Source organism: Pseudopodoces humilis, chromosome 3 (assembly GCF_049639895.1).
Source record: "Pseudopodoces humilis isolate 2021_Gansu_Grassland_sample_001 chromosome 3, ASM4963989v1, whole genome shotgun sequence".
Lineage (NCBI taxonomy): Eukaryota > Metazoa > Chordata > Aves > Passeriformes > Paridae > Pseudopodoces > Pseudopodoces humilis.
In genome coordinates this window covers 733,263-760,155 of record NC_142202.1, presented here as the reverse complement: position 1 = coordinate 760,155, position 26,893 = coordinate 733,263, and the positions used below count along the sequence as shown (strand labels likewise).

The window sequence follows — 26,893 nt, the reverse complement described above, 5'->3', positions numbered from 1 at the left end:
GCTTTCCTTGGGAAAAAGCAGGATTTGACCCCCAGACCCCCCGAGGGTATCCAGCTTGGATTTCAGTTGGAGCCCTCAGAAAATCCCAGGAGGATTTGGGAATGGGCTCAGCCTTTAGGAACGGTCTCAGTGGATTTTTCCTTCAATCCTGCGTATCCAGCCTCTCATTCCCTGCAAAACCAGGGAGGAGGGGATGTTTTCCCAGTGAGGTCAGTGGAAAGCTGCCTCCAGCTGGGATCAGGCCTGCAGGTGGCCGGGAGGGACGAGAATCCAAGGATTTCATCCCTTTGGAAACATCAGCCCTGCTCGGAGTGTCCCTGGTTCCTCCCCACCTTTCTCCCGCCGCTCCTCTCGGGATAACAATGGCAGGATCCAGATGCTTATCCGCAAGGCTCTTCCCATTTCCCCGCTGGCCTTCACCGAATTCCATGGGGAGCTCCGGAAGCAGCCACAGATAACCCGGCGAGCTCCCGGGAAAGGCACAAGCCTTGGAATTCCAGCACCTACAACACAATCCCTGATTCCGTTCCAGCACGGGAATGTGGCCCTAATTAACCCTTGAAATCCCATCTCGGGAGCTGGAGAATGGGTCCCGATCCATGGTTTTTTCTTTCCATTTTCCCAGAATTCCCTTTGCTCCATCCATTCCCTGTCCGTAGGCAAATCCAGCCTTGGATTCCCACAGCCGTGGCACGGAGGATCCTATGGAAACACCGATAAATAATGCTGGAAAAGAGGGAAAACTCCTTTCAAACCTCTAAGGAAGCATTCTCTTCCCTGTTTTCGGGGTGAAAAAAACAACCCCAAAACCTTGGAGCTGGGTGCGGAATCCAGGGAAGATTTCCCTCCGGCTGTCATTCCCTGCCCAGCAGCCCAGGGAATTTTCACTCTGTATTCCCTTTTTCTCCTTGCTGAGGCAGGGAAATTCCAGCCGAGGCAATCCCAGCTCCAGCACATCCCTTGGCAGCGGCGGCCGGCTCCTGCGGAGCCGCGATAAGGAGGGAAAAGCGCGGCCTCGGGACGCGTTCTCCAGCCGGAAAACTCTGCCCGGCCTTCCCGGCCCTTATCTTTATTGCCCACATTCCCAAGGATCCCGAGTTTTCTTTACGGAGTTCCCATCCCCGAGGTTACGAGGAGCTCGAGATCCGAGGTGAGGATTGACGGCGGCGTGCTTCCAGCAAAAACCGTGGGATCGATGCTCCCTGCTCCGAAGGCAGCCGGGAGCAGGGAAGCAGGGCTGGGAGCCTCTGGAAAAGTGCCAATGTTTTCCTGCCCTGCCGGCTCCCTCCCATCAGGAAATTGGGCATTGTACTGGGAGCGCCGAGTTTTCCGGACCGATCCCGCCGGGATCCGTGTCCCGCTCCGCCGTGGGCCGGGAGCTCTGGCCTCGGCCGTGGCGCGACGCCCCGGCTTCCCAAGGCAGCTCCAACAAAACCTTGGGATGGGCTTTAAAACCGGGCATAAGGCACGGATTTGATCCCTAAATTCTGTTAATCCAGCTCCGTGGAGCGGATCCGAAGGGTCCTGCCCTGGTGGTGGTGACCTCTGGCTGGAATCCAGTCTGGGATTTGGGAATTCCAGGAAGATCTGGGGACATTTCCCTGGGCCACTGAGCCCCATCCCAACACCAGAGGGATCGGGAGCACTTTTGGGATTGAATCCCAGCCCGCTTCCCAACTTCCCAGCTCGCTCCCAGCTTGGCAACTCCAAATATCCCAGGGTTGGGAGCAGGGATTGTTTCCCACGTAAATCACCAGCACGGAGCAAAGGCCATCCCATTCCAGGAAAACCTGGGATCCCGGCTCTGCTGCGGGATTTGCTTCTTCCCAGAGCCCGAGCAAGGAATGAAATCCTTGCTTGACTTTTCCCGGGAATTGCAGAGCTGCTTTTGTTTTCCCCCTTTCCCAAACTTCCCAATTCCCTAACAGTCGGTTTGCCCCGGCTCCAGCTTTTGGGATCTCGTTTCTCCAAGCCCTCCATCGGTTTTCCAGTGGAGCTGCTAGGAGATTCTTCCTCAATCCCATTAAAAATTAGGGAAGCGCCTCCGGATCCCCCCGGCAGCCCACGGATGTGGAGCCAGCAGCTCCTGCCTTCCTCCCATTGAATTCCCGAGCAGCCCCATTTCCTTGGATAAATAGGAGGGGGAAGAGGGAAAAGAGTTAAACCGGACAAAACCGAAGGGAAGAAAACTTGGAGCAACAAGGAAAAGGAGAAGCAGCTTGGAATTGCCCAGGAATTCCCACCAGGCTTCTTTGCTCAGCACTGGGAATCTTTTCCATGAAAAAAAACCACCCAGGATTTTGGTGCTTTTCCCGGTCCAAACCATGGAATTGGTGCTGGGAACATCACCGGGCTTTTCTTCCCTCCTGTTTTCCATGGATTTTCAATCCATCTGCTCCACACAAACTGCGGGAACCGAGGTCAAACCTGCCTGGGCTGGAAGAGGGTGGAATGGGAATTCTTTGGGAATTCTGCCATCCCAGAAGGAGATGGGACACTTCCGCTCCTGCCACAGGGGTTCTCCCATGGGAATTCCCGGCTCCCGCATCCCGGTGGGCTCCAGAACAGGGATCCCAGCTCGGGATTTTGGGAAGCACCTTGAAGGGTTTGAGTCCAAGTCTTTGTTCCTGGATTCTCACGAGGGTCTGGAAGGGAAGGAGCCAGCCTGGAACAGCTGTCCCAGGAGCCACATCCGTCCCATCCCAGGTTTTTTCCTCCAAAATTCCAACTTTGGAATGTGCCAACAGCCTTTCTTAACTTTAGTTGCCTTGGGGGCTCCGAGGGCAGGGATGGGGCAGTTTTCCAAGGATTTCTCCACATCCAAAGGGGTTGGAAACTTGGGATCTTCAAGGCAAAACCCAAAGGATCAGCCATTCCAGGGAAAAACTTCCTTCTTCTGGCCCAGGTGCCAACAGGAATTCCCTTCCCATTTAAATCCGGTTCAGCTGGACACACCGGGAGATGGAAAAGAGGGATCCTGGGATTTTTACGGATTTTGGGAAGTGGATCAGAGCGGGACCTGGCTCTGCAGGGCGGGGAATGCCCAGGAATTCCTGGCACTGGGATCTGCCTCGTCCCACACTCCAAGAGGGAAAGTAGCAGCGTCCAAGGCCTGAATCCCATGGGATGTGAACTAAACCCAGGGAATGGTTATTCCAATCCATTTCCTGGATCCCGGGTGTCGGGAATGAAGCCTGGCCCAGCTTTTCCTACTTTAAGTGGGAATTCCAGCCTAACCCTGGGCCTTGGGAAGCAAATCCATCCAAAAGCAGGAATGGGCTCCCACTTCTCTTTGGCTCCCCTGGGATTGGTGTTTGTGCTGGGATATGGGATGGGGTTTCTGTGGGATAATGCTCCCTGAGGGTAATTCCCTGCTTTCAGCTGGATTTGATGGGAATAAAGTTTTGGCAGTGCTTCCCACACATCCCGAGCTCCCTGGAAAAACCTTGAAGTGGCTCCCTGCAAAGAAAGATGGATACGTGAGCAAATCCCACTTCCCTGCCTCTGGAATTGCTCCCAAGCCAAAGCATCTGATTCCCTATGGAAGCACATCCCAAAAGTAACGGAATCGCAGGAATTCCTTCTGCATTTGCAAAGGAATGAGGGAAAACTGGGGGGGGGGGGGGGGAAATACGGAACTGAGAATCCCACGCTATTCCCGGCTGGAAAAAGATTCCCAGAGTCGGCATCCAATGGGGAAAGGAAGCGAGCTGGGATAGCCTTTCGATCCAGCAGTAACAATTCCAGTGGGAATATCCCGTTTTTCTTACCTCCCTGCCACCATCGACAGAAAGGGAAAGGGACGGTTTCCCCCTCAGGATTCCCCTCCTCTTCTCCAAGGAGGAAGATTTCTGGGATAGGACGGAAGAACCGGGCTTTGCTGGGATCGGCTCCCGCCGGGAATGAGCTCAATGTTTTCATTCTCCTGCCAAATTTTTTTTTTTTTTAAGGAATATTTGACCTTTCGGCTCCTCCCCGAATGTTGGGATCTGTCCTGGGATGGGGAGAGGGGCCGGAGCGGCCGCATCCCGACCTGGGGGGCTCTGGATTTCCCCGGGGATGCCAACGTGGATAATTCCCTTATTTTTTTTATGGAATTTGTTCCGCAACACGATCCCACATTCCAGACGGGATCGTTTTGGGGGAGAAGATTCTGGGAAGGTCAGGATCGGGAGAACGAGAATCCCAGGCTGGGGAATTGGCTCGGGAATGACCTGAAATCCCACCTCGCTGCCAGCCCTTTGGAAAACAGGGAATTCATTGTCCCGGGAAGGCGGGGCGGGCTCTGCTCATCCCTCTGGAGAATCCCACCCTGCTTTTCCTTCCAGTTGTTGCCGCCCTGCCCGGGCAACACCCGGCGCTTCCCGAGCCTCGGGAATGTTTCCAGCCCTGCCTTTCCCTTCGCATTCCAGAGCCGCCTCCTTCCCGGGATTTTGCGCATCAGCGGGAAAAGCGATTCGGCGGGGCTGGGACAGCGGTACTAAAAAAGCGGGAGGAGAGGGGGAAAGCAGGGAACAATCCAGCTGGGAGGGTTGGGAACTCTGGGATTGGGCCAGGGCTGAGTCATTCCCGGCCCTCCCAGCCCCTCCGGCCGGGAATGACATTTGGGAATGGCAGCGAATCCCGATTGGAGCCGGAGCAGCCGGAGCGAGCCCGGATCCCGCTTTAACCCCATCCTCGGGTTTTGCCGCTTGCGGGAATTTGGGGAGGACTGGAAATCTGGATCGGGCCACAGATGTGGGAATTCCAACAGGAGGGGGAGGGAAAACGGGCAGGGAATTCTGTGGGATGAGCAGAGGGGGGAAATGGATGTTTGATACCAGAGCCCAGCGCTTCCCTGGCTCTGCTCCTGGAAAAAGCCATGGATCTATGGATACACCTGCCTTGATCCATGCCTGGGGTGTCCCGGGCGTGCCAGAGGAAAATGGGATTCCCCAAATCCTCTGGCCAGATCCCAGCGCCTTCTCCAGATCCCGACCCTGGGATGGCGAGGCCGGCTCTAAAACCGCTTCCATGGGAATACAGGGATCACCTTGGAGGCCCTGATCCTGATTCTCGGTGGAAATTGGGAATTCTGTCCCTCACAGCTGCTGTGGGCAGGGAAAACCTGATTTCCATGGGAAAAAAAAGCGGGAGCCGGAGGGGGAAAAGAAGAAGGAATCAACTCCTCATGGATCCCCTGGAATGTTTCCTTCCCGTGGTAATTCCATGTTTATTCAGGCAGCATCTGCCTATGGATGCACTCCCAGCTTTTATTTTTATTTTTATTTTTATTTTTATTTTTATTTTTATTTTTATTTTTATTTTTATTTTTATTTTTATTTTTATTTATTTTTATTTTTAATTTTAAATTTTTATTTTTATTCTTATTTTTATTTTTATTTTTAATTTTCAATTTTTATTTTTATTCTTATTTTTATTTTTATTTTTATTGATTTTTATTTTTAATTTTCAATTTTTTTTATTTTTATTTTATTGTTTATGTTTTTTATGTTTTTTATGTTTTTTATTTTTATTTTCATTTTTGTTTTCATTTTTGTTTTTATTTTTATTTTTTATTTTAAAATTTTTCTTTTTATTTTTTAATTTTTTTCATCTTTATTTATTTATTTATTCATTTATTTATTCCTTAATTATTCCACCTGGAAAACCGATCCTGCCTCCAAACGGGATGAGCTAAAAAGTGGGAATGCCCGGGCGGGGGGGTGTGGGAAATTCCCAATTTATGCCCAAAAAAACCCTCCCAAATATCCTAAAAATGTTCCCTCTTGCCTCCAGCTTCCCACGAGGAACAGGCGCACAAATCCCGGTAAAAACCACATGGGAATTCCCCGTGGGATTCCTCTGGGAATTCTCCTTTTTTGTTTTTGTATTTTCCCGATTTTCCTTTCCTTTGGGCAATCCCTGCTCGGGGAGGCGAGTTGGAATTCCCTCAGGAGCAGCAGATTCCCTGATGGCTCATCCTGAATGAGCAGGAAATTTGGGAATTAGAGGGAATTCTGTGGAGCTGCAGCTTTTCCCTCACTCTGCCTGCTCCGAGCTCCAAATCCCGCTGGAGCGGGATGGGCCGGATCGGTTGGAGAAATCCGGGAGCTGATCGGCGTGGGCGCTCTCCAGGTGTCCTGGTGGCATTCCAACTCCCCCAAATCCGGGATGAAAACCAGGGAATTTGGGCTGGGACTGAACTGTCCTCTCCTTCACCTCCTCCCTGCTATTCCAGAACTGGAATATCCCGGAAATATCCCTTGGAGAATATCCCGCTGGGAGGAGGGACCCGTCCCCGTGGATTCCCGGTTTTCCTAAATGGGCTCCATCTGGAGGAGGGGTTGTTCCCGCCCCCGGACCACCCAGGACAACCCCGTCAGCAATTCCAAGGCTCCAAACACATGGAAAAATTCCGGAATAATAAAAGAAGTCCCTCGGATAACAAAGGAGGAGGGAAAACATCCCTTGGAATGAGGATTTTCCCCAGGGCCCTGTTCCCACTGGGATCTGAGGAACTTTTCCTTCTTGGCTGGAAGGCTTCCAGAGCCAGGATTCCCACTTTTCCAGCTGCTATCCAGCCGAATATTCCAGCTGTGCTCCAGTCCTCCCGCTTCCAGGGGGAAAGAGTTTGGGAAGAGCGTCCCGCTTGTATCCCAAAGCAATTCCAAAGCATGGATCTGCTGTGGGGCCGCTGGGATTTCTCCTCCCTGGAATCCCAGCCGCCCTTTTCCCAATGGGAACGGAAAAGGCTGGAAAAAACTCAGGGATCGTGTCCTCGCTTGACATCCAGCAAAAATCCTTGGAGCTGCTCGGAACACCTGGAGCAGCTCCCTCCCACCTGGCAGAGACCTCCTGGAATCTTGCCTTGGATTTTATCTGGAGAGATACGGAATTCCTGGATTGGCTCCGGCTTGTTTTGATCCCACTCCACCTCCCTCCTCCAGCTTTAGCCTGGAAGCTGCTCCAAGGTTGGAAAAATGGGAAAAGCAGGAGGGAAGGATGGAAAATGCCAGCCTGGAATCTGGACTCCAAGGAAGCAATTCCCTGCTCCCGTGAAAAGGAGGGAGATGCCTGGAAGGAACGGGATATTTGGGATGGGAGCTGCTCCTTCCTTCCTTCCCTCTTTCCCATCTGGGTGGGCGTTCAGCCGCTCCATGGAAAAAAAAAATCATGGAACGGTTTCAGCTGGATCTTAATTCCTCCTCTCATTCCATGGGCAGGGACAGCTCCCGCTATCCCGGGGTGCTCCGAGCTGGCCTTGGACAATTCCCGGGATCCTGGGGATCCTCTGGGAATCTGTGCCGGGGCCTGCCTGCCCTCCCAGGGGATATTCCCGATATTCCATCCCAGCCTGCTCCCTGCCAGGGGGAGCCCTTCCCCTTCCCTCGGGAATAATGTCTCCCGGTTTTTCCTCCTGGAGTGGCACAGCTGGACCATCCTGAAGGGCTGAGCAATCCCAAACTCCCGGTTTTTCCTGCCGGCAGTGCTGCTCCATCCCTCTGATTATCCCGGTGCCTCCTCTGGATTTGCTCCAAGGGCTCCACGTCCTTCCCGGAGAGCCGGGAGCCAGAGCTGGATGCAGAATTCCAGCCGGGATCTCCCCGGAGCAGAGGAGCAGGGACGTGAAAACCCAAACAATTCCTTTCCCTGCCCCCTGGAATTCCACTCCCATTAAACCCCCGCTAATTCCCACTCCTCTACATCGCCCAAATTCCCAAAATTTCATGGAACAGAAGGTCTCCAAGAGCCTTCCCAGAGCTTCCCATTCCAGCTCCGTGCCCTTGGGATGTCTCCAGAGGGAGCCGAGTTCCTCCAATTCTTTTCCCGCACAGGTGTCCCCCCCTCCGGCTCCATTGTCCCTCATCCCAATCCCGGGATTTGCCGCCGCTGACGTCACCCATTCCACGCCCTTTTCCTTCTTCAGCCTCAGACTTCGCCTTTTTTTTTAAACCGATTCCTTCATTTCCAGCAATTCCCGTTTTTTTTTTTTTTAATTGGTTTTAATTAATCATCTTGGATCTTCCCTTGGGCGGGAATTCCGCTGTCCGGGAGATGGCCGGGATCGGATTCCTATGGAAAACGGGGGGTTCCGGATGCCTTCAGCCGAGGGGGGCTGGGAAAGAAAATCCTTCTAAAATTGGGAGCCAGGACTTGGATTTTCCATGGGAGCCATCCAAGAAAATTTAAGGAGCGTGGAACATCCAATAAAAAAATCCTAAAAAATATTCCCACATAAACTTGGAACGTGGACATCTCCCTGGAAGTGATGGGAGGGAGCTTTCCTATCCATGAAACTCTTGGAAACAGGGATATCCCAATTTTTTTTTTATATATTTTTTTTTATTTTTTGGAAGGGGGCGAAGAAAATAAAATGAAAATAAAATGAAAATAAAATTAAAATTAAATGAAAATAAAATGAGAATAAAATGAAAATAAAATGAAGATAAAATGAAAATAAAATGAAGCCACTGGAAAAGGTTTTTAGCTTTATTTTTGCAAATATTCCATGAATATTCCATGGTTTTGAACCAGGAGTTCTCCCCTGGGATGGGATTCCTGGTTGGACACCCCACGCATCCTAAGAAAGAACATTCCCAGCACTAATTCCTTGATTATCCTGGAATGACTTTCCATATTTAAATTATGTTTCGATATTTTGGGATTTTCCCCCAGTCTGGGAATCTCCAGAGGAGCTGTGGTTAAAAATTCCCAGATTTTTGCCCGGGAAATCTTGGTTGGATGAGAAAGGCCAGGTTGGGTTGTGGAAAGAAGGAAAATGGTGGGATCAGCTGGGCGGACAAAGCAGGATCCGTGTTTTTCCAGGGAACTGCTCCGTGCTGAGCTCTCTTATTCCAAGTCCAAAACAAAATTCCCCCCGTTCCTGGAATTCTGGATAAATCCAATGAGAAACAGCATCCTGCTGGGGTTTCTCCCTCCCGCTTTTTTGGGAAGTTGTTGTCCCACAAGGTTTGGGAGCGTTGGCTGTGGATCCCTGATGGGATGATGGGATGGGAGATTCCAGAGGATATCCCAGCAGCCAGGGCTTTCCCGGGAATGCCGTGCATGAGCAGGTCTGGGAATAATCCACGCTTTTTCTTGGGATTTTTGGCAGATCTTTGCAATCAGGAGGGAAGCGAAGGAGCAGATTCCCGGTATTTCTTTCTCTGCTGGATCACGGCCATTCCCTCAGGAATTCCAAGCCCACCTGAGCCAAGAAATCCTGGAATGGGCAGTGGATCCAGGGCTGTGCCAGGCGGGAAAAGATACCCCCGGACTCCCAGGGTTAAATCCCGAATCAGCCAGAGGGAAGCTCCAGGAGAAACCCTGGGAATGCGGGGAGGGAATTGGGATCAGCCCGGTTGTTACCGGGGACCATCCCAACATAGGAACCATCCCTGTTCCTATGGAATTCTCATGGATGAAGCTGGAATTCCGGGAGGGATCCTCATCCAGCGCTGCTGGGGATGGCACCGGAGCCCGGCCGAGCTTGGCTCCATCCCGGCATTCCCAGGACATTCCCACGGCCCAGCTCCTATTTCAGGGCTCTTCCATCTATTTAAGGAAAGGGGAAAACGCTCTGGAATCTCCGCGCGTGCGCGGGAAGAGCCCGCGCCAAATATTCCCTTTTTTTTTATTATTATTATTTTGTTGTTTTCAGAGCTCGATATCCACGGATCCCACGGCTTTTTCAGCCGGGATGTTTTCCTTCCCCTTTTTTTAGCAACACGTGCCTGAAAACTCCCGGCCCTTATTAAGGCCTTGGAAAACTCAGCTGGTGCCGCCGGAGGGAATAAATCAAATTCTTGGAAGGAGGGGGGAGGGGAAAAAAAGGTTTAAAAAAAGGGGAAAAAAGGCAGGGAAGCGTTCTTCCCTAAACTTTGGGATGGGAGCGAGGAGCCGGCGGGAAAGGGAAGCCAGGGAGCTCCACGCTACAGGAAGCCGCGGCCTCCGGTGATAAATAGGAAAGCCGGGAGCACAGGATGCGTTCGGGGAGAGCTCGGCGGGACACGGGGATGTGACCGCGCTCCGGTCGCTCGCTCACTTGTCCGGCGGGATGGCCGCGCTCCGGCCGCTGCTGCCGCTGCTGCTGCTGGCCTGGCGCTGCCGAGGGGCGGCCGTGGAGGTTCTGTGCGCGGCCGGCGCCTGCTACACCCTGCACCGCAACGAGAGCACCTGGGCCGGGGCGCAGGAGCGCTGCCGGGACAACGGCGGTAACCTGGCCGCGGCGGGCAGCGCCGCCGAGGCCGAGCGCCTGCGGGAGCTGCTGGCCACGGCCCGCTGGACCGGCCCGGCCTGGCTGGGGCTGGCCCTGCCCCGGGGCCACTGCGTGCGGCCGCAGGAGCCGCTGCGAGGCTTCTCCTGGGCGGCGGGCGGCGAGCCGGGAGACTTTTCGGAGTGGGCGGCGGAGCCGGCGGTGACCTGCGTGAGCCCCCGCTGCGTCTCGCTGCGCCCGCCCGGCCCGCACGGCCCCGGCGGCTGGAGCGACCGCGCCTGCCGGAGCTCGCTGCCCGCCTTCCTCTGCAAGTTCAGCTTCCAGGGCATGTGCGGGCCGCTGGCCGCCCGCGGCTCCGTCACCTACAGCACTCCCTTCGGGGTGCGCGCCCCGCGCCTGGCCGCCGCGCCCTTCGGCACGCTGGCCGAGGTGCGCTGCCACAGCGGCGGCCGCTCGGCCTTCGCCGTCTGCAAGGGCCCGCTGGACGGCGGCGGCTTCGCCTGGCACCCCCCGGGCCCCCTGTGCCCGCTGGCCTGCGGCCACAGCAACGGCGGCTGCGAGCAGCTCTGCCTGGACGGGCCCGGAGAGTCCCCGCGCTGCGCTTGCCACGCCGGCTTCGTGCTGGCCCCGGACTCGGTGTCCTGCCTGCCCGAGGATCCCTGCCTGCCCAACCCCTGCCAGGGCTCCTGCCGCCCGCTGCCCGCCGGCTTCCAGTGCTCCTGCGAGCCCGGCTACGTCCTGGCCGCCGACGGCCGCGGCTGCTCCGATGTGGACGAATGCGAGTCGGGGCCGTGCCAGCAGCGCTGCCGCAACTTCCCCGGCGGCTTCCAGTGCCTGTGCCGGGCCGGCTACCGCCCCGCGGGGCCCGCCGGCCGCCTCTGCCACGACGTGGACGAGTGCGCCCAGCCCCACGCGTGCCCGCAGCTCTGCATCAACATTCCCGGCTCCTTCCGCTGCGCCTGCCGGCCCGGCTTCCAGCGGCAGCCGGGAGGAGATTCCTGCCTGGACGTGGATGAATGCCTGCGGGATCCGTGTCCCGGCGCCTGCCGCAACTTCCCCGGCGGCTACGAGTGCCTGTGCCCGCCCGGCTCCCTCCGGGACGGGGATGGGCGCGGCTGCAGCCCCGCGGAGGCGATCCCGAGCAGCGTCCCAGCGAGCTCCGGCAGCATCCCGCCGGGGAGCTCTGGCATCTCCCAGACTTCCAGCGTCATCCCACCGAGCTCCAGCATCATCCCACCGAGCTCCAGCATCATTCCACCGAGCTCCAGCATCATCCCACCGAGCTCCAGCATCCCCCAGAGCTCCGGCATCCCACGCACCACGCGCATCCCATGGACCACGAGCATCCCGCGGACTCTGGGAATGCCCACGGCGGGATTTGGAGCCGGTTCGGACTCGGACGGCCCGCGGCTGCTGCTCTATTACATCGTGGGCAGCCTGGTGGCCATCCTGCTCCTGCTGGCGTTCGCCCTGGCGCTCGTGGCTTGCAGGAGAAGGGCGGCCAGGAGGGAGAAGCCGCCGGCCAAAAGCGCGGCCGATAATTATTGCTGGGTGCCCGAGCAGCCCGAGAGCCGCGGGGAGCGCAGGTAGGAGGGGGTTAAAAATCCCAAGGGAAGGCTGGCAGGGAATGCTCTGTGCCCTGAGGGAGCTCCTCTGGCCGTTCCGGTGGGATCTGCAGTCCTGCTGCTCCAGGGGAGGGAGGGGAAGGGAATGGGCTGGAATTTGTCTCCGAAAGGCAAATTGGAATTTATGGGAGCGCGCTCCTGAAAGGAAACGGCTCACTTGGAATTCTCCTGCTCCCCCTGGAACATTCCAGACTTGCACTTGTCTCGTTCGCCTGGAAAAGGGATTGGGGTGGGGATGGAGAAGGGATTGGGATGGGGATGGGGAAGGGTTTGGGATGGGGATGGAGAAGGGATTGGGGTGGAGATGGAGAAGGGTTTGGGGTGGGGATGGAGAAGGGTTTGGGATGGGGATGGAGAAGGGATTGAGATGGGGATGGAGAAGGGTTTGGGGTGGGGATGGAGAAGGGTTTGGGATGGGGATGGAGAAGGGATTGAGATGGGGATGGAGAAGGGTTTGGGGTGGGGATGGAGAAGGGTTTGGGATGGGGATGGAGAAGGGATTGAGATGGGGATGGAGAAGGATTTGGGATGGGGATGGGGAAGGGTTTGGGATGGGGATGGAGAAGGGTTTGGGATGGGGATGGAGAAGGGTTTGGGGTGGGGATGGAGAAGGGTTTGGGATGGGGATGGAGAAGGGTTTGGGATGGGGATGGAGAAGGGTTTGGGATGGGGATGGAGAAGGGTTTGGGATGGGGATGGAGAAGGGATTGGGATGGGGATGGAGAAGGGTTTGGGGTGGGGATGGAGAAGGGTTTGGGGTGGGGATGGAGAAGGGTTTTCAGCTGGGATGTGCCCCGGCAGAGCTGGAGCAGGCCCCTGCAGGCCCAGCCAGGGTGGGGTTGAAGGGTTATTTTTGGGGTTTTATTACAAATCCCTGAAACCAGGGAAAACGGCTCAGCACGGAGCCAAGGAATGGCATAAAAGTAGGAAAAGCTGTGTTTGGAATAACCACCAGAGTATCCTGCCTAGATCCTGTTCTAAACACAGCAAACAATGCTCTCCTTCCCATCAGCCGCATGGGAGGCCAAGCTTTTCCTGTTGGATCAGTTTTTTTGGGAAGGATCCTTCCTGGCTCCAGGCTGAGCATGTTTTCCCTCTTTCCCTGCGTAAGGAATTGGAGTATTTGCTGATTATTATTAAAACTCATAACTCCCCAAAAACTCGCCAGGACAAGTTGCTACCCGGGTGCTTCCCAAAATTCCTTGAGCCACTTCCAGCTTTTCCAGCGGGAATTCTCCCCGGAATCCCGAGGGGCACATCCAGCAGCACCTCCTCCATGGTTTATCCGTGCCCAGCCACAGGGTTTGAAGGGTTCCTGAAGTTTCTGTTGGAATTATTTTGTCCCTGGGGCTCCGGGAATGGGAATGGAACACAAAGGAGTTTGCGGTGGGCAGGGAGCTGCATCCTGTCATTCCGTGTGCTGAGGAAAAACCTTTCCTGCTTTTTTCTTGTCTTGGGGCTCCATTGTGAGCCGCAAACAGGAAAAGGGAGCTGGAAGGAAAGTTTTCCGTGCGCTGCTGGGGTTGAGAGAACGGGGGGCAATGCTGCAGAGGGATTCTTGGAAATCCTGCCGAGAATTCCCGAATCCCAAGCTGGCAGAGCGCTGGGAATAGCCGGATCAGTGAAGGGAATGAATTATCCCATGCAATTCTGCCAGCTTGGGGTCTGTGGGATCTTTGGGGTCTTTGGGAAGTGGCAGCCTTGGGGGTTTTTATGGGATGTAAGGCTATAAGGATGGAAAAGGAAGGATGAGGGTGGAATCAGAGCTGGGAAAAACCTGAGCTGTGCTGTTTATTCCCCAAAAAAATCCTTGATCCCGATTTCTGTTGCAACCTCTGTGTGTTCCAGTGGGGAATGACGGCGGAGCTGGGGGAAGACGGGAATTTGTGCCAAGGTTTAGGCTGGATTCTCCCTAATGGAGTATTTCCTGCTGTGGCATCCTCCCTCCTGGTGCAATTCCACCTGGATCCCACCTCCTGTCTCCCATTTTTCCTGCCACATCCTGATCCTCCTCTGGGAGTTATCCAGGTGAATCCCACAGATGGGAGCAGGATCATTTGGTGCTCTGTCTTCCACAGGAGACGGGGTGTTCATCCTGCTCCTGGGAATTCTTTTGCCATGGATGAGTGCTGTGTTTGCCCAGGGTGAAACTCTTGGATTTGCAGGATAAAGTTATCCCGGCACCTCTCTCGGGATGAAATTCCAAGAGAACCTGAACAAAAATGTGTTTGCAGCGGGTTTTAATAAAGATATTCCTAAAAATCCGTGCTCTGGTGCTCCTAATCCTTGTGTTCCCCACGGCAGTGGGTGGCAATCCCAAATCCTTTCCTTATCCCGTGGTCTCAGCCTTTCCCAGGATCTGTGGTCCTGGGCAGGGGCCATGGGGTGGGAGCAGTGGGATGGGCTGTGTTAGGACCCCAAGACCACAAGGAAGGTCCAAAATCCACGAGGAAGGTTCTAAACCCACAAAAAAGGTCCCAAAGCCACAAAAAAGTCCCAAAGCCACAAAAAAGGTTCTGAAGCCACAAGCAAAGCCCTAAACCCAGGAGGAAGGGCCCAAGTCCATGAGCAAGGTCCTAAAACCATGAGCAAGGCCCCAGTCCCATGGGCATCTTCCCAATCCCACAGCCGAGGTCCCAATCCCACAGCCAAGGCTCCAATCCCATGACCAAAGTCCCAATCCCATGGCCAAGGTCCCAGTCCCATGGCCATGGTCCTGATTCCATGACCAAGGTCCCAAACCCGTGACCGAGGTCCCAATCCCACAGCCAAGGCTCCAATCCCATGGCCAAGGCTCCAATCCCATGACCAAGGTCCTGATTCCATGGCCATGTTCCCAATCCCACAGCCCAAGTCCCAATCCCGTGGCCATGTTCCCAATCCCGTGGCCATGTTCCCAGTCCCACAGCCAATGCTCCAATCCCACAGCCAAGGCCCAATCCCATGACCAAGATCCCAAATCCATGAGCAATCCCGTTGGTTTCAGCAGCGCTCCACGCAAGAGGGTTTTTTCAGGATCAATGAATAGGATGGACCCCTTTAGGTCCTATTACCCCATGATATTTCAGATTATTTTCCATTCCATCGCTTTCCATTCCCTCATGGACAGCTGCCAGCATTCCAGCGGAGCAACCTCATCCCAAAACCCCGCGGAGAAGCCAAAAATCCCCCCCCCGTGCTGACGCCAGCTCCCGGATCCGGGGGTCAGGCCGAGCATTCCAAGTGCCCGCTCCGAGCGGAGTGAGGGCTCAGGGATGAGTCAGAGCCGAAGGGAAAGGCAGGGAGAAGGTGATTAATGGGATCGGGAAGAGGAAAAGCAGGAAGGGCAGTGCTGGCACCCTGACTCAGTGGGATAAAAGGGAACGATGAGATCCCGCTGGATCCCGCTCCTCCCGCCCCGTCATCCTTCAGGGACGAGCCTTGTCAGTGGGGCAAGGCCAGCGGAGCCAGGTCATTGTTTGGGAAGGCTCTGTTTTTTCCTGGAAAAATCCTGGGCAAGGAATTTTTTATCTGGGCTTGCAGTTACTGAAAAAAAAAAAAAAAAAAAAGGTAAATAAATAAAAGAAATAAAAATAACGGCAGGAGCAGAAATTTATTGTTTGTTTTTTTCTTTTCTTCTCCACCACATTCTGTTTTCCTTCTTTTCCTGTGGTTTGCCGGGATGTTTCCCCCCCTTTTCTTGGTGGTTTTCCCTGGAAAAAAAACAGAAGTAAAAGGAGAAGTGGAAGAAGAATTGGAAATAGTGAAGTGAAAATTGTGGGAGCAACAGATGTTCCTAAAGCCAGGAAAGGTCAGAGTTATCCAGCGCTCCAGGAGATTCCTGGGAATGATCCTGCTTGGATAAATTCTTCCTTCCAAGCCCCCTGAGGTTCATCCCTGCTGCTGGAATTAAATCCCGTGGACATTTCCATTTTTGTGGCAGATCCCAAGCGTCTGATGGGATTGAAGAAGAGTTAATTATTAATTTATTAATTATTATTATTACTTTTATTACTACTATTTTTATTTTTATTTTTATTTTTATTTTTATTTTTATTTTTATTTTTATTTTTATTTTTATTTTTATTTTTATTTTTATTTTTATTTTTATTTATTCTTATTCTTATTCTTATTCTTATTCTTACCTTTTTCCCCATCTCCCCTATTCCCCATGGACACCTCCGAATGGATATCCCATCCCATCCCATCCCATCCCATCCCATCCCAATCCCAATCCCAATCCCATCCCATCCCATCCCATCCCAATCCCAATCCCATCCCATCCCATCCCATCCCATCCCATCCCAATCCCAATCCCAATCCCATCCCAATCCCAATCCCAATCCCAATCCCATCCCATCCCATCCCATCCCAATCCCAATCCCATCCCATCCCAATCCCAATCCCATCCCATCCCATCCCATCCCATCCCATCCCATCCCATCCCATCCCATCCCATCCCAATCCCAATCCCATCCCATCCCATCCCAATCCCAATCCCATCCCATCCCATCCCATCCCCTCCCATCCCATCCCATCCCATCCCATCCCCATCCCAATCCCAATCCCATCCCATCCCATCCCATCCCAATCCCAATCCCATCCCATCCCATCCCATCCCAATCCCAATCCCATCCCATCCCATCCCATCCCATGGATCCCATCCCATCCCATCCCATCCCATCCCATCCCATCCCAATCCCAATCCCAATCCCATCCCATCCCATCCCATCCCATTCCATAGGTTTATCCTTAGGGAATCCCTCTGTGCTGCCAGCATGGGGCCAGGAGCAACGCAAAATCTCAACCCAAATATCCCAATTTTCCAAGTTCCGAGTATTCTCCACTCCACAAAAAGGGGAGGTGAGGCTGTTTTTTCATGGAATTCCAACAGCCTCGGGCATCACAGCTGGGATGAGCAGCGAATCCCAATTTCCTCTGATCGTGGCAAGGAAGTTTCTTTATTAAACTTTATTAAATTGGACTGAACTGTATTGAACTTTTGTTTGTCCTTCCTTAAACCCTTGGGGTTTGTTTTGTCCTCTTACAACCCTGGCTGCTTCCCGTAGATCCCGTGGGGCTGTGGGGAAAAGGGAAGTTGGGAATAATAAAAATAAAAAAAGAATACTATCACCAAATAGAAGAGATATCTAAATTATGTATAACTATGGATGGATATATATAATTATATGTTGATTATCTGTTAAAGAAGTTTTCCCCAATCAAACCCAAACCATTTCCTTTCATCCCGTCCGTTATTCCCCAGGAGCAGATCCCGATCCCACCCGGCTCCAGCCGCCTGTCAGGGATTGTGGAGAGGGAAAAGGTCCCCCCTGGAGCCTCCTTTCCCCGCTCCCTCCTGGGGCTCCAGCCCCTTCCCGGCTCCATTCCCATCCCTGGACACGCTCCAACCTCTCCTCTTCCCGTGCTGGATCCAGGGCTGGACACGGGATTTGAGCTGTGACCTCCGCAGTGCCGGCACTGAGGCAGCGGCTGGGGGACATCCCGGGGGTGAGGATCCCATGGGATGAGGATTCCAGAGGAATGAGGATCCCACGGGATGAGGATCCTAGCGGGACGAAGGTCCCAGCGGGGTGACAATTCCCACCTCGAAGGCGGAGGTCCCGCCGCCCTTTCCCCCTTTTCCCGAGGCTCCCGCGGGACGCCCCGGCCGCCGCCGCCGCTCCCCCCGCGCTGCCGGGCGGGCCCCGCCGGGGCGGAGCCGCCGGGAGGATGCGGGAGGGGACCCGGGGCGGGGGCAGCTCCTGGCCGGGATTCACCGCCGCGCTCCCTCCCGGCCCCGCGGGCGCTTCCTTCCCCCGCCGGGGCCGCTATAAAGGGCGCGGCCGGGAGCGGAGCTCCGTGCTCAGCTCGGGCCGCCGCCGGCCGCCCCCTCCGCGGGCCATGCGGCCGCTGCTGCCGCTGCTGCTGCTGCTCGGGCCGCTGGCGCTGGCGCAGCCCCGGGAGCCGCTCCCCGCGGGCGCGCAGTGCCTGGAGCACGAGTGTTTCGCCGTGTTCTGGGAGTCCCGGCCTTTCTCCGGCGCCAGCGAGGGCTGCCAGCGGGCCGGGGGGCACCTCATGACCGTGCGCTCCACCGTGGCCGAGGAGGCGATCGTGCTGCTGCTGCAGAACCGCCCGGGCCGGCTCTGGCTCGGGCTGTCGCTGTCGCCCACCTTGTCCTGCACCGAGCCCGGCTGGCAGCCCCGCGGCTTCCGCTGGGTCACGGGCGACAGCAGCACCGATTACACCAACTGGGCTCCGTCGGGGAAGCGCTGCGGCGAGCGCTGCGTGACCGTGTCCCGGGAGCTGAGCTGGGAGGAGCGGCACTGCGAGGAGCCGGCCGACGGCTTCCTCTGCCAGTACAGCTACGGCGGCAGCTGTCCCCGCCTGGCCGCCCCGCACGGCGCGACCGTCAACTACCGCACCCCGTTCGGCGCCCGCGGAACCGAGTTCCTGGCGCTGCCTCCGCTCAGCCTGGCCTTGGTCCCCGAGCTCGGGCTAGAGCTGCGCTGCGAGGACGGCGAGGGCGCGGGCCCGCGCTGGGCCCGGGAGGCTCCGGGAGCGTGGCCGTGCCGGCTGGCGGGCGGGGGCTGCGCGGGGACGTGCGCGGAGGAGCGCGGGGAAGCGCGCTGCTCCTGCCCCGAGGGCGCGCTGCTGGCCGCGGACGGGCGCGGCTGCCGCTCGCCCTGCGAGGGGGCGCAGTGCCAGCACCACTGCGTGGTGGCCGGGGACTCCTTCGTGTGCATGTGCGCCGTCGGGTACCGGCTGGCGGCCGACGGCATCAGCTGCGAGGACATCGACGACTGCGCCGCCGAGCCCGGCCCCTGCGAGCAGGAGTGCGTGAACACCCAGGGCGGCTTCGAGTGCCGCTGCCACCGCGGATGGAGGATGGAGGACGGGCGCTGCCAGCGGCTGCCCGCCTGCTGGGAGGCTCCGTGCGAGCACTTCTGCGAGGAGCTGCCGCACGGCTACCGCTGCTCCTGCCAGCCCGGCTACGCCGTGGACCCGCTGAACGCCACCCGCTGCGTCCTGTTCTGCAACACCACCGAGTGCCCGCCCGTGTGCGACGCCACCGGCTGCTATTGTCCCGAGGGGTTCCTGCTGGACGGCGAAATCTCTCTGTGCACGGACGTGGACGAGTGCAATGGCAACCACTGCCAGTTCAACTGCACCAACACCCCCGGCAGCTTCCAGTGCCGCTGTCCCAGCGGCTTCCACCTCCGCGGCATCGACTGCGTCCCCGTCCTGGGCGGGGGGGACGGCGAGGAAGAGTTCTCGGGGGACTTGGAGCCCGGCTCGCCCACGGCCGTGCCCAGCCGGGCCCCGCCGAAAGCGGAGGGGCTGCACCCCGGGGCGCTGGTGGGCATCGCCGCCGGAGCCCTCCTGAGCCTCCTGGCCCTGCTGGCTGCCGGGTTCCACCTGGCCAGGAAGCGCTGCGGCTCCCGGGGCTCGGGGGATTACAAGTACAGCGGCCCCCAGGAGAAGGAGCTGGGGCTGCAGCCCGTCCCCGCCGCGCAGAAGCCGTAGGGACAGCGGGCAGGACGGACAGCGGGAGGCCGAACTGCGGGACCTTTACCCTCCCCTCCTTCCCCCACTCCGCCCCTCCCGGCTGGAATTTTCTGGTGGGTAATTCGGGAGGAGCTGCCATCACCCCGCTCCCAGAAATAACTGCTCTCGTCCCAGCCGCCTCTTGGAACTCTGGCGCCGGAGAGCTGGGACGGAGGAACACCCGGAGGCTGCCGCGCTCCCGCTCCGCTCCCGCTTCCTTGGCGCTCAGCTCTCCCTTCCCCGAGCCGGCGCTCGGGAAAACCGCGAGAGAAAACCCAGCAGGGACGGCTCCGCGTGGAAGCGACTCTGAACCCGTGGGATGAGAGCGCGGGGTGGCCGAGGCGGGGACTTCAGAAGGACACCTCGACCCAAATCCCCCTCCCCTGGGCTGGACGAGTTTTCCCGGGAGCTGGGAGGCTCCCGCTTTTCTTTGGGATGGGGTTTGTTTGTTCTAAGCTGTTGTGGGAAGCACCTGTTGTCGCCTCGGGCCGCTGCTGACAGCGGGGACCCGGCTCGGTGTCACCAGGGTGGGACTCGAATTCCTGATTCCCGATTCCTGGCGTTTTTTGCCGGATGTGGAGGTTAAACAGGGACACGAGGGCTGCCGGGGTGGGTTTTGTAGGGAAGGTTTGCGGTGCCACGTCCGGCTCCTTCCATGACTTAAGTTGCCTTCAATTGTTGGATTCGGGATATTTTCACGGCCCCTCCCGCCCTCAGGGATTCCCCCCGTTCCCTCCCTCAGGGCTGACTCTATCCCAAAGCAAAACATTCCCGCGGGGCGGGATCCTCATTCCCAGCCGCGGGCTGGGCTGGGGGGTGGAATTCGGGATAAGGATCTGGTTTTCCAGCTCCATCCTTCCCTGGGGAGCCAGAGGGGGTCCTGCTCCGGCCGCCCTTGGCAGCTCCGTGCCGGTGAAATGTTATCCCGGGAGTCTCGGAAGCCTTGGGATCAGAGCCGGGCTGGGGATGGTTCTGTTCCCCCACATTCCCCCTTCCCACCCTGCGGACTTCCCAGCAGGCAGCATCCCCCCCCCACCCGGAACGCTAAACCTCGGCTGCAAAATCCCAGGAAAATCCAAACAGAGGCGTTGCAGGAATCGCAGTTTTCCTACGGGGTCGTTATCCCGAATGCCGGGGAGCCGAGGGTCGCGTCCATGGATCCCTTGGGATGGATTGAAGTGAAACCACATGGAGCGAGGGCTGGAAATCCGTGGATGTGCCAGGTTTATTTTAGGACAGTTTGGCTGCAGTGGGAAGGAGGGAGCTGTTGCGATTCTCCATAATTATCCGTGACTATCCAGAAAGAGATAACAAAATAGAAAGGCGTCACTTGGGAAAATATCCAAGGAAAAAGGAAGGGAAAGGAAGGATGAGGTTGGAGAGAGGAAAGACCTTGCTAAGAGGCACCATCCCACCTGCAGGATCTGCTCCCCGCGGACCTTTCCTCCTTATCCAGCTCAAACCCCAGCTCATTCCTGGGTGGATCCGAGGTTTTGCCACCACACCCCCAAAAATCTCCTCCTCCCTCCTAATCTCAAATTCCCACTGCGGAGCCTTATCACGAATTCCTCCCTCACGGTGTCGTGTCGGAGTCCCGCGAATTCCCGGCACTCCCTGTTTTATCCTCACCCCCTCGCCCCGGGGCCGTTTGTAAATCCTTATTTATTTGTTGGAATTTTACCCTGTGAGATGGAATTGTCTCGTGGAGATCCCGTGTGGGCACCAATAAAGCTTTGCCAGTCTGGTTTAGAGGAACTGCTCAGGGAATGTTCTTTCTCCCCTTCCCAAAAATTCCTCCGGGAATCCAGGAAAACCCCGGAGCGTTCAGGGCTGGTTACTTCCCCAGTGGGATTAAAAAGGAAGGAATGAGCCATAAATAATGGACAGCATTTCAAGGGCAAAGTTAAACCCCAAATGAGCTGCAAGTGTCTCGTTCCGCGCCGCCTCCACACGCTGTTCCTCACCCCGGCCTTCCGAGCCCACCAAAACCCGGTTCTCCTGCTTTGGTTTGTTTTGGTGGAAGTTTGGTCCTTGGGCGTGCTAAAATCCTGGGAATTTTGGGGAGGGGGGTGTGTTCCACGGGGTCTCATTTTGCTGGGGACTCAGCAGAGCTGACGGCCCTTGGGATTTTTCCCGGTGTCTCCCCCTCTCCCGGGAAGCAACGGGAACGTATCGTTTATTAATCATGAGGGCCTCACGCTCCGGCACGTTTTGGGATCCTCCCCACGCCGGGTGGAGGCTCCCGGCTGCCGGAATCGCGGCAATAACCACTCCTCAATCCACGGAACTCGCTCCGTCCCAGGCCAGTCTTATGGCTTTTTATTTCGGAGAGCGGCGCGGCGAGACCGGGCCCCGGCCCGGCGGGTTCTCTCCGTCCGGGATCCCCTTTCGGCCCGGCCCCCGGGCTCCCCTAGAAGGGGGTGGTTTTGGGGAGGAGGGCCCCGGGCGCGCAGCAGGGCTGGGGGCGCAGGGGGTGCTGCTGGCAGGGCAGGGGGGGACACGCGCAGCCCTTGGCGTCGCCGCGGGGCGTGGCGCGGTAATCCAGGGGCTCCTCCTCGTCCTCGCTGTCCCCCGGCTCGCCGTCGGCGCCTCGGCAGCAGCACAGGCCGGCGGCGCGGCAGCGGCGCAGCACGCCCTGGAAGGAGCTGCGGAAATTCTCGGAGAGCAATCCGTAGAGGATGGGGTTGGCGCAGCTGTTGGAGTAGCTGAGCAGCAGCGAGGCGTTGTGCGCGCTGGCGTCCAGCCGGCCGGGCAGCAGCAGCTCCAGCAGCTGCACCACGTAGAAGGGCAGCCAGCACACCACGAACATGGCCACCACGGTGACCACCAGCCGCGTCAGCTTGCCCTCGGAGCGCCGCCGCTGCCGCCAGCCCACGCCCTGCGCCACGGCGCGCATCTTGCCGGCCAGCAGCAGGTAGCACAGCGCCATGGCCACCACGGGCAGCACGAAGCCCAGCGCGCTGCTGTACACCACGAAGGCGGCCGCCCACGCCGGGCTGGGCCACAGCAGGTCGCAGGCCACGGCGCGGCCGTCGCGGGTGACGGCGGTGCCGGCGAACACCGGGATGGGCGAGGCCACCAGCAGCGCCAGCAGCCACACGCCGCCGTTGACCAGCTTGGCCACGCGTGGGCGGCGGTAGGAGGCGGCGCGCAGCGGGTGCACCACCGCGGTGTAGCGGATCAGGCTGACCCCGGCCAGGCAGAAGCCGCTGCTGAACTTGTTGAGGCCGTCCACGCCCAGCACGGTCCGGCAGAGCGCGCGGCCGAAGGGCCAGCGCCGCAGCGCCGCCGCCGTGGCCACGAAGGGCGCGCTGAGCATGAAGAGCTCGTCGGCGATGGCCAGGTTGAGCAGGTAGATGTTGGTGGCCGTCTTCATCTTGGCGTAGCGCAGGATGACGAAGATGACCAGCGCGTTGCCCAGCAGCCCCAGCAGGCACACCAGGCCGTAGACGCACTGCAGGACCACCATGCCCGCGATCTCCGCCGCGCTCTCGCCGCGCCCCGACGGACGCTCGGCCTCGGCCGCCGCCGCGCTGCTGTTGGGGGGCGGCTCGGAGCCCGCCCAGCCGGAGGAGACGCTCCAGAGGGGAATCCCGGCCCCCAGGAGCTGCTCGGCCTCCGTGCTCATGGCGGGAGGTGATCCATGGACGGCGCGGCGCCGGCGCCAACCTGCGGGCAGGGCACGGGGCTGAGGGCACGGAGATCCCGGCGTGCCCGTTCCCCTGGGATTGGGAACCTCCGTCCGTTCGCCGCCCCCCGAATCCCTCCATCGACCCGCGCCCTGCCTGGACACCTCCTCGGGCCGCAGCATCCCGGATTCTTGGGATCTTGGAGGCTCTGGGGTGCGGTGGGAAGTAACCCTGCGTGGGGCTCCTCAAACCAGGTGGGATGGCCTGGGAATCCCGACCCAGCCCAGGATCCAACCCCAACCTGGCCTGGGAATCCCAACCCGGCCCAGGAATCAATCCCAACCCGGCCCGGCATCCAACCCCAACCCGGCCTGGGAATTAGCGCCATCCACCTTAAGGAGCGCCCGCCAATCTCCAGGATTTCATTCACCCTGCCGAGGAGGAAGCCAGCCTGGAATGTTTTACCTCTCAGTATTCCAGGGATTGAAGGAGCCTCACGCCCTCCTGCCGGGGGGAAGCGGCCGCTGCGGGAAGCTGCTCCGGTGGGATCCGTCACCGACGGAAAGTCCTGCTTGACCTGGATCAGATGACCAGGAAGATCCGGACCTTTTAAAGCGAAAGACAGAGCGGGGATGGACACGCGGGCTCTTCCCCCTCTCCCGCGTCCCTACGCCGCAGGCATCGGCTTTCCATGGCGAAATAAACGCGGCGCAACTTTCTGCTCCAGGATTTCCGCTGGAAAACAGCGCAGCGCCCTCCGCCCTCCTCCCGCCGGGCTGCGCCGTCCTGCGGCTCCCGGCCGGAGCATTCCCGCTCCAGCGGCTCCTTCCCGGCGCTGCGGAGGGCGGGATCCGCAGCCCCATCCCCCCCGCCCCCAACCACCCACCACCCCCCCGCATCCCGAATCCCGAATCCCGCATCCCGCATCATCCCGCACCCCGCCCTCGCATCCCCCCCGCGGCTCCGGGGGGAGGCGGGAGATGGAGAAGGAATGGTTGCCTCGGCAACGCATCCCTCATCCCGCATTCCTGCCGCGCATTCCCGCCTTCCCCGCGCTCCTTCCCAGCGCCGCAGGGCCCCGGGTCCTTCCCGCTGGAGCCCCTTCCCTGCGGCGCCGAATCCCGGGATTCCGGGCATGGAGAGGTGAGGAGCAGCCCCACGTCCAGACCCACCGGGAATTCCAGCCCGGATTGGCGGCTCTGCTGGAATTGGGGTGCAAGGAGTGAAAAGGGGAAGACATTCCCCCATTTCGTTCTTTTGTTGGAAATCAGTTGCTGGGTTTGGGTTTTGTGGGGATTTTCTTGGATGAGAGGGATCCAGGGAATCTTATCCCTGGCAGCAGCTCAGCCCAGGCCATGGAATCATGGAATTGTGGGATCACAGGGTCATGGAATCACGGAATGGTGGAACCAAAGGGCAGTAGGAATGAGGGAACCCCCGAGGTTGGAAAAGCCCTCTAAAATCACGGAATGCGATGGTGAATCCAGCACTGATCCAGGTCCCCCCAGTGCCTCATCCACATGGGTTTAAATCCCTCCTGGAATCAGGAGTCCACCACTGCCCCAGGAGAGGAATGTTCCTGATATCCAACCTCAGCCTCCCCTGAGGCCCTTCCCTCTTATCCCGACTTTTATTCCCTGGGAGCAGAGCCCAATTCCCACCTAATTCCCCTCACGGAGTTGTAGGGAACGAGATTCCCCCCCCTCCCGATCCTCCTTTTTTCCAACATTCCCTTCTCCCTCACTGCTCCTCATCCCATTTATCCCAACCCTGGCCGGGAAATGGTGGAGCTCATTGCCTCAGTCATCCCCAAATCCCAGCACCGGGAATTTCTGGGAATTTGGAGCTGGCTGAACGAGCCCATTTGTGGCCCCACTGCCGGGACGGGAATAGGGATAAAGATCCATCCGATACTCCTGGGAACGGGCTTGGAAATCCTGGGAAAACAGGTGGATTTTCTCCTCGCTGCTGAAATCCACGGCCGTGGTTAATGGTGCAGCTGGCGCTGATCCCGCTGGGAATATCCGGGGAATGCTGGCACCCCATCCCCCCCGATTCCATGGGGTGTTCCAGGGGGATGGAGGAGAGCGGGATCCCGCTGTGCTGGCGCAGAAATTCCCGGGTGCCAGCCCAGGAGCTCCGGGCGTTCCCGTCACAGCCGGAGACCGGAAAACATGGAATTAAACAATGGAAGCGGCCGCAGCTTCCATGGGCCCCCTGCACCTCCCGGAGCAACAGGAAACCTTTGCAGGCTCCTTTGCTGCCAAGGAGGAAACTCCGCCGTGGATTTGATCCCAGAATTCCATGGAAAACTCTGGCTCGGGAGGAGCGGGAATAACCTTGGCTCCAGGGGGACAATTCCAGGTGTTTTGGAGCCTCGCCGTGGGATAAGGATGCTCTGACTAGGAAGCTTCGGCTTTCTTCCCGTTCCAGGAGCATCCGTGAAATCCTGGCATATCCCCAGTAGAGCCCAACTCCTAAAAATCCTGGGATTCTCCTCAATCCCACCCTCAGGAACGGCCCCTGATCCCGGATCTCGGAGCCTGCTCTGATGCCGAGGGAAAAGCGGGATTTGCTGGGCGCATCCCAAGGAATCTGTGGATCTTGGGATCAGCAGTTCTGGGATTTTAAGACCCGGGGTTTGTAGGGAGCCTCTAAGTCAAGGAATTCCAAGGAAAGCATCCTGGGATTTGGTGGGATGTGGTTTTCCCGGTGTCCAAGGAAATCGTTCTGCTCTCTCCTTATCCTGGAATCCAGTTAATTTTCCTCTTCATTCCCATTATCCCTGTCCAGGGATCCCTGTCCCGCTCCCCCGCCGGGGCTGGATCCCAAATCCACACCGAGGACTTGGGAAAAGCGGGAAAAGTGGAGAGGAGCCTGTGGATGCTGGGAATTGATGAACCCCTGAGCGGGGTGGGATTTTCCTGGAGGAATTCCCGTTAAAAGGGTCCCGCTCCCCTTTTCCAGGTAAATCCCCTACGGAATCCCTTTTCCACCCCTCGCATCTTCCCAGCAATTCGGGATCCAGGAATTCCGCACAATCCCGGAATATTTGGAAGGGATCCTAAAGGACACGGTGTTCCAGCCCCACTTCCATGGGCTGCTCCCAAATTTCCCCGCCTCCCCCCACCCTTCCCGCTCCTTCCCGATTTTCCCGAGGAAAGCCCGAAATGTGGGGATTTGCTGCCCTCTCCTGGGAGCCGCCAAATCCTGGGATTTGGGATGCTTGGAAATACACTTTGGAATATTTTTCTAAACTCCGATTAAAATCTCCAAGGCATTCCCAGGAAAGACAGGAACTGTGGGAAAAGGATTCTTCCCAAATTCCAGAAAAGCCAATTTTTAATTTTTTTTTTTTTTTTTTTTTTTTTTTTTTTATCCCTCCTTAAACCCCTTTTATTTTCGGGAATTCTGGGAAAAGCTGGATCGGGAACAGCCAAAAGCTGACCTCGTCTTCCGGGAAACAAAACTTAAAATTTCCCGGGCTTTTCCCCCCTCTTAACTCGGAGCTTTCCGCTCCTTCCCAGGCTTGGGAGGGAAAAGAATCAGGAATATTTTTTGGGATGTAAAGGAATTCCCAAAAAGTTCTCCAATGAATATATTGGAGAAATCTTTTGGGAGGATCCCGGGATGAATGATAAGGGGGAAAAAAACCAACAACAACAACAAAAAAAGGGATTTATCCGTTTTGGGAGTTTATAAAGTGAATATCCGCCCAAAAATTTGGGAAGCCTGGAATTTGGATGGTGTTTGGATCCCAGGTGTCACTTCCGTGGACCCATGGCTGCTCCCCAGGGTGTTTCCCTGCTTTTTTCTCCGTGGAAAACGTGGAAGAGCCTCGGTTTCCCTTTCCCGGTGGGAGAGCAGGCGGCGTTATCCCGGCGGGAAGTGGAGCCGGAGGTCAGGGCCTCATT

At 57.3% G+C, this 26,893-nt stretch overlaps 3 protein-coding genes across 4 annotated transcripts; 2 read left to right on the top strand and 1 right to left on the bottom strand.

Annotated features, from left to right (window-relative positions):
- The first annotated feature begins 9,898 nt into the window (after positions 1 to 9,898).
- Positions 9,899 to 14,087, top strand: CD93 (CD93 molecule). Of its 2 annotated transcripts, XM_088053824.1 has the most exons (2): positions 9,899 to 11,784; positions 13,672 to 14,087. In XM_088053824.1, the coding sequence occupies exons 1-2, from the start codon at positions 10,040 to 10,042 to the stop codon at positions 13,679 to 13,681; spliced, it is 1,755 nt and encodes a 584-aa protein (XP_087909950.1). In that variant the 5' UTR covers positions 9,899 to 10,039; the 3' UTR covers positions 13,682 to 14,087. The 2 variants fall into 2 exon arrangements, with proteins under 2 accessions (XP_087909950.1, XP_087909951.1); XM_088053825.1 differs by lacking the exon at positions 13,672 to 14,087 and having other exon boundaries at positions 9,899 to 11,912.
- A 3,583-nt stretch (positions 14,088 to 17,670) lies between these two features.
- On the top strand, positions 17,671 to 19,463 carry THBD (thrombomodulin). Its single transcript, XM_005525531.3, has one exon. It carries the CDS (start codon positions 17,707 to 17,709, stop codon positions 19,327 to 19,329), a length of 1,623 nt encoding a protein of 540 aa, XP_005525588.2. The 5' UTR covers positions 17,671 to 17,706; the 3' UTR covers positions 19,330 to 19,463.
- Positions 19,464 to 21,642: 2,179 nt separating this feature from the next.
- Positions 21,643 to 23,802, bottom strand: SSTR4 (somatostatin receptor 4). Its single transcript, XM_014254594.2, has 2 exons — positions 23,445 to 23,802; positions 21,643 to 23,019 (listed from the first exon to the last, which is right to left on the bottom strand). The coding sequence occupies exon 2, from the start codon at positions 22,976 to 22,978 to the stop codon at positions 21,761 to 21,763; it is 1,218 nt and encodes a 405-aa protein (XP_014110069.2). The 5' UTR covers positions 22,979 to 23,019; positions 23,445 to 23,802; the 3' UTR covers positions 21,643 to 21,760.
- Positions 23,803 to 26,893: the final 3,091 nt, after the last annotated feature.